The sequence below is a fragment of the Halichoeres trimaculatus genome, unplaced genomic scaffold (assembly GCF_033239565.1).
Source record: "Halichoeres trimaculatus isolate MK-OKI-2021-1 unplaced genomic scaffold, fHalTri1.1 fHalTri1_scaffold_20, whole genome shotgun sequence".
Taxonomy (NCBI): domain Eukaryota; kingdom Metazoa; phylum Chordata; class Actinopteri; order Labriformes; family Labridae; genus Halichoeres; species Halichoeres trimaculatus.
In genome coordinates, this window is record NW_027437198.1 from 17884837 (window position 1) to 17891329 (window position 6493).

Below are 6493 nucleotides of genomic sequence, written 5' to 3' on the forward strand. Positions count from 1 at the left end.
AACATAGCCCTTCGAAATACAGTTATAATGGGTCAAGAAGGAGAAATTGATGGAAAATTGCGCATTTTTCTTGGCACCAAAAAAGTAATTAATAAGACTAAACAAATAAATAAATGAATAAATAATAATAATAATAACAATAATAATAATAATAATAATAATAATAATAATAATAATAATAATAATAGTAATTTAAAATGCATATGCATCACATGATTAACATCATCATTAAACTTTTTTTTCTGTATGCAGTGTTTAATTCAAATAAATATAACCTCATGTGGATAAAATGACTCATGTTTGAAAAAAAAAGTTTTAAAAACTTAAAACTATCTCCAGGATCAAAAACATAATATTGCAGGAATGACCTTAGTACCAATCAGTAAACTGCTAATAACAGCTGAACTACTGAGTGGATATAACAATCATTTGTTGTATGTCAGTCACCAGCCCAGAAATCAAGTAAGCACTGCCCCCTCGACATCACGCACGTGCGCGCATGCACGGCCACACACATTTTAAAGTAATTAAGTTCTTTTTCAGGGCAGGCGGTGCCCACGAATCTGATAATCTTGTCAGCAAGGGGTGTTTGTATGCCTCCTCTGTTTTTTGGTCGCTGATTTTATCGAACATGTGACTGCATTAGACGCTCACATGGCTGCGGTGGCTGCATGATCCGCTTTACTTCTTTAAAGTCCGGTGATCGGTAGCTCCCTCGGCAGCGACCATCCAGAGCAGAGGACCGCTGAAAAACACAGCGCGTACCCGGACAAATCATGGCGAACAGCGGGCAGAAGGTTGTGCTGATCACTGGCTGCTCCTCCGGCATCGGGTTACGAATCGCCGTCACGCTGGCCAAAGATGAAAAGAAGCGTTACCATGGTAAATGGGCTTTCCTCTACATTCTTTTCTTGATCGGACCTATTACTTGCAAGTCTGCAATGGTGTGGGTCGCCTGAAAACCCATTCCTTGTTTACTTTTCGCTGCACAGCTCTGCTGTTGCACGCAGCCTCTTTACGCACACTGTTCGGTTGAGTTTTATGTGCAGCTCACTACGTGTTTCAACAATATAAGCGAGTTAGAGCGGTGTCCATTGAATAAGCTAACCCTAGTGATATCGGATCCATATCCCTTTGTAAGGATTTGGATTCAGTCTCTCCTTTGGCTCTACTATTATCATCTGAAAGCGCAGTTTCCAGGGAAGGGCTCTGCGAGGATGCCGCTTGCCAGGCGAAATCATAAAAGGAGTCTTGTCAGTTCTCTTTCAAGTGACTTCTCCCACACAAAGACCCCTTTTATCGCAGTGAATTGTAGACCGCCTGCTCCGGTTTAGTGCCGTGTCTAATGTGCCTATAGTCCCCTCACAGGGGCGAGTGTTGAAAGGGGGACAAAGTTTGAGACCTGTACAAGCGAGGGTTCACTCAGAAGCAAGGGCCTTGTTTGAAGTCTTCATTGGTGCACAGTGGAGTTAGGGTGTCCCACTTTGACATTGTTGGTTTGTGCGTCTCCTCTTCTGCTTCCTAGACATCATTAATGTCACTGAGGGAATTGGACATCCAAAGCATGTCATGGAGCATCAGACAGAATTGTATTAGATCACCTTCCCACTCCTAACACTGCTTATATCTGTCTTAAATACATAACTGGGCCTCCTGTAATGAAATAACACTGATACCTCATTTCAAGCACCGCGCAGGGGTTAGATAACGCTTTGTTGGCTAACTGAGAAAGATAACCATGATTAGATAACCCTTTGTTTTGGGTCACACAGATCTAATCAGATTAATTATCATCAAATAGAGGAGTAAAAACAAACAGGCTTACTGTACTCTCAACTCTGATTTGAATGTTGTTTCTTACCCACTGTGACCAGATTGTTCATACAGCCACATTAAGCTGATCTGTTCTTTACCATTAATCTTAAAGAAATCCAGCTGAGATTAAATATTGCATCGTGCGTAATCAGCCACAGAAACATGTGCTAGACTCAGAAACCCCCCAAAAAAGACCCCATTCTTTAATGTGATTCACTCAAGAATGTTTAAGTGGCCCAAGAGTTATTCCTGCAGGAGCGAGACGAACAATGGATCTCTTGTTCAAATCCCTACCAGTGCATAAATCTCTCTTTTACTTTGTACACACAGAGATCTTTAATCAGAAGATTAGGCTTAATTATGCTTCTTGAGACATCAGTAATGCTTTTTGCTGATTCCTGCTTGCTTAGACAAGCTGCAGCAACTAATTCAAAAGCAAAAAGGCTTCCGGATGAGAAAAAAAACTGCAGGGTCTTTGCTTCCTTATCCATCAAGGGCAGCAGGTAACTTCAGATAATGTGATAAATGTGTGAATAAAGAGTTGTTTACTCTCTCTGATTGTCATTGTGCAACAGCACTGTCTCCCCTTTTCTCTGCTTGATAACATCAGTCAGCACAGTGTTAGCACAACACACACCATGGAGGAAGCCGTGTCAACACTGCTGATAGCTGTCGTCTCCGGTCGTGATAGATTCCTGAGCTGTATGTAGGTTAATGTTGCCCCAGTGTTTAAAGTTCACAGGAAATCAATTCTGTGTCCCGTAAACTGACAGGCGTGGCTGTTACGGAGAACTTTGACCCGCATGTTTGACTCCATAACAAGTCAGTGTGTATGTGTGTGTGTTCTTGCTTATGTGTTTTTAAGAAGTTGGTGTCCTCACAAATCATTGTTTTCACAGTCCTGTTTCACTGCATCAGTGTTATAAAGGCTCACAAGTTTATCCTTTAAATTAGCACACAGAAAAAAACGTGACTTCCTTCACAATTTAATGTTGAAGGAAAATAAAACTTTACACTTAACAAAAAGATGAAAACTACAATGGTTTCCTCCTCCTTTCTGTGTTTTAGTCATTGCCACCATGAGGGACCTGAAGAAGAAGGACAAGCTCGTAGAGGCAGCAGGAGATGCATACGGCAAGACTTTGATGTTGCTTCCCCTGGACGTTTGTAGCGACGAGTCTGTGAAGCAGTGCATCAACAATGTAAAAGATCGCCATATTGATATCCTGAGTGAGTTTGACACATCTGAAACATGGCCACTGCTTGAGCCTGTCAGGACTCACAAAAATATGACTGGTATCAACAACCGCTCTTCAGGTTAAATATGGGAAATATAAGGAGGCCGATGGGAGTCGGACAATTTGCACAAGCCACAAAAATGAATGCAAAAGCTAAAAAATGAATGCAAATGCCAAAACTCAATGGAAGTACAACCACAACTGAAGTTAAAAGAGTTCCATTAACTTAATGATCACAGAAAAGTTGTTAAAGTAAGAAAATGATTTTCTTTTTTAACTTCATCTTTGATAAATATAGCTACATAGGGGTGATAGTCTTCATAGTACCGAAATTTCTCTATTAACTGTTAATACCTCATCTTATATTTAGCTTTATGAAGTTAAAAAAGAAAACAATCATTACCTAACCCTAACCCTACTTTCACAACTTTTCTGTGTCTGTTCTGGTAATTGACCCCTTAACTTCTGTTGTGGCTGGACTTTCGTTGTAGCATTTACATTCATGTTGCAAATTGGCTTACAACTGGCCTCCGTAGAAATATATTACCAACATTTCTTTCACTTTCCAAACACCTTCCAATAAACTAGCTTAAACCCCCAATCATCAATGCCATACTTTCATAAAAGAGTACCTTAAAAATCTAGTGTTATTACTCCAACGCATAACTTCTTTTTCACAGGTTTAAAGGTTTTTCCTCTTTTGCAGTGCTTTTCCCCATAGTTTTGTTGGTGGTACTATGAGTTACTGGTCCAAGGACTTTCAGAGAGTCTAGAATCTCCTGTTGACAGATTACGCCCAAGGACTCTGTGTAAAATGTAGCTGATGTCAAATCTACCCTTGAAACTCACTTTGTCATGTTGTTGTTTTTTTTCACCAGTCAACCAATTCCTCTATAAACACTTATTGATTCACCCTCAATGTGCACCAAAGGTAAAGAGTTTATGGCTGGAGAAATATCCCATGTAGAGGTAATTCTTTTCAGTTCCTGCAAACCCCCAATCTGGATTAAGGGTCTATATTTAGTTCTTTATAAACCTGCCTCCATTTCACTCTAAGTCCAACTCTACATCCCCCTTCACCTAGTTACTCAAGACTTAGAGGCCCCTCAACATCAACTAGTGTTACATCACACTTCTGAGTGGTTGTCTCACGCTGACATCTGGTGGCAACATAATGTTTCACTGTCTATGTTTTTAAAAAGAGTGAGCATTAAATTATAACAGGTAATCAACAGTGGAAAACAATCCGTCATCTGTGTCTTTGTGCTTTTGTCAGTTAACAACGCAGGAGTGGGCCTGCTGGGTCCGGTGGAAAGCATCAGCATCGATGAGATGAAACGAGTGTTTGAGACCAACTTCTTTGGCGTGGTTCGCATGATTAAAGAAGTGATGCCAGACATGAAGAAGCGGCGTTCAGGACACATCGTGGTCATGAGCAGCGTAATGGGCCTTCAAGGTAAGTGTTTTACATGAAGTCATTGATACAGAATGAAATGTTACTACCAGCTAGGTTTAACCCCTGAACACTGGGAAAGCTACTTAGAGTCACATTTGGTAAATTAGTGAGATCAGCATTTAATTTGATTACATAATCTAATACAGTTGCATGGTAACTCTGTAATAAAGTAACAAAGTTCATGCCAAGAGTACAGTATAGATCTGCTCTCTACATCAGGTGTTCTGGGATAACACTGTGCCATTAGACCAGATTGATTGGCTGACCGATAATACCATGCAGTTTAAGTTTAACCTTAAAACATCTGGAGAATTGAAGTATTTCTGTGTAAACTGTGTTTATGCTGATGTGTATCTCTCTATTCTTCTGGTTCAGGAGTCGTGTTCAATGATGTGTACACTGCTTCGAAGTTCGCCATGGAGGGTTTCTGTGAGAGCATGGCTGTGCAACTGATGAAGTTCAATATCCGGTGGATTACCCTCTTTCCTTTGTTCTTCCTTCACATCTGTCTTTGCTTTACAACATACATGCTCACTTACCATGGACTTTTCTGCGTGTGACTCCCCTTAGGTTGTCCATGATCGAGCCTGGCCCTGTGCACACTGAGTTTGAGACAAAGATGATGGAGGATGTGGCTAAGATGGAGTACCCAGGCGCTGATGCTGATACAGTTCGTTACTTTAAGGACGTTTACCTGCCATCATCTATAGACATATTTGAAGCCATGGGGCAGACCCCAGAGGACATAGCTAAAGTAAGAGAATATGTGTGAGAATTTAAGATTGAGTGTTTTGTTTTTCCGACTGATAGCTTAAACACATCTAAACTCTCTTCTATTTCCCACCCTATTAGTGCACTAAAAAAGTAATTGAGTCGAGCAGTCCTCGCTTTAGGAATCTGACCAACAACCTCTACACACCCATCGTGGCCTTGAAGTATGCAGATGAGACTGGAGGCCTGTCCGTCAACACGTTCTACAACCTACTCTTCAATTTTGGCCCACTCATGCACATCACCATGAGCATCCTGAAGTGCCTGACTTGCAGCTGCCTCCGCAGACGCACCATCTCACCCAACTGAAGACGGTGTCTGACACTGGCCCTTAACCTCACCCTCCCAGTTTGCCCAATGTTTCCTGTTGTCATCTCTTGAGATTTTCTGCTCAGCAGGTAGAGTAGACCCACATACCCTGGGGAGAGGATGAGGGGGTCTTTAGTACAAAGACAGTGCCATAATAAGCTTTGCCAGAAAACATGCATAAATTGCACAAATTTGTCAATGAGATGTTGTATGCAGGATGCAAGACACACACATACATAAATACAGACGTAAAAACAGTATGCACAGTGGATTATCGTACATCCATATTAAAAAACGGTGTTGATGCCTTAGTCGGTTCTTTACGGGAAGACTTAAACACAGTACAGGTGGATTAGTGTGTATTTTTTTAGAATACACACATGATATGTTTCTCTTCCCTATGAACAGACAATAAAACACACAGTGAACTCAGTTACAGAGAAATGTATGAAATAACATGTAGGCTGGATAACATTACACTCTGGCTCACAGAAGTTGAAGATGAATAATAGAACCTGAATGAAAATATCTGCCTTACTCGTGTGCTACCCTTATTTTCATGTTTGTCTTAACATAGTGTTCTCATGGTCATAGCTGCTGTTGAATCGTATATTGAATCTTTTGATAAACTGAACGTTTTTGGTTTTAAAGGTTTTGAGAAGGGTTTAGTCAGACATTTTAAATATAGAGTCTTGATTAAGAAATAAACTCAATTCTGATTTACCCTCAAAGATATACTTGTGTTCTTCTAAAAGAAAAGTACAGACACTTAGCAAATGTGATTTAACTTCACAAACTGCAAGAATTTGCTTTTCATCTGCAAGAGATCCATAGTACCAAGAGGGGGCAGTGTTTCACAGTTTTTCTTACAAATGCAACCTGTGGAAATCCATCAAGCGCAGAG

General features: G+C 40.6%; 1 protein-coding gene across 1 annotated transcript; it reads left to right on the forward strand.

Moving 5' to 3' along the window:
- The first annotated feature begins 522 nt into the window (after positions 1-522).
- Positions 523-6270, forward strand: rdh8a (retinol dehydrogenase 8a). The gene is made up of 6 exons (XM_074696596.1): positions 523-882; positions 2884-3045; positions 4330-4509; positions 4885-4978; positions 5080-5263; positions 5362-6270. The coding sequence occupies exons 1-6, from the start codon at positions 777-779 to the stop codon at positions 5587-5589; spliced, it is 954 nt and encodes a 317-aa protein (XP_074552697.1). The 5' UTR covers positions 523-776; the 3' UTR covers positions 5590-6270.
- Positions 6271-6493: the final 223 nt, after the last annotated feature.

Coding starts and splice junctions, on each gene's coding strand:
- rdh8a (XM_074696596.1), top strand. CDS start 777: ATGGCGAACAGCGGGCAGAAGGTTGTGCTGATCACTGGCTGCTCCTCC. Junction 883..2,883: donor TGAAAAGAAGCGTTACCATG/GTAAATGGGCTT, acceptor TCTGTGTTTTAG/TCATTGCCACCATGAGGGAC. Junction 4,510..4,884: donor CAGCGTAATGGGCCTTCAAG/GTAAGTGTTTTA, acceptor CTTCTGGTTCAG/GAGTCGTGTTCAATGATGTG.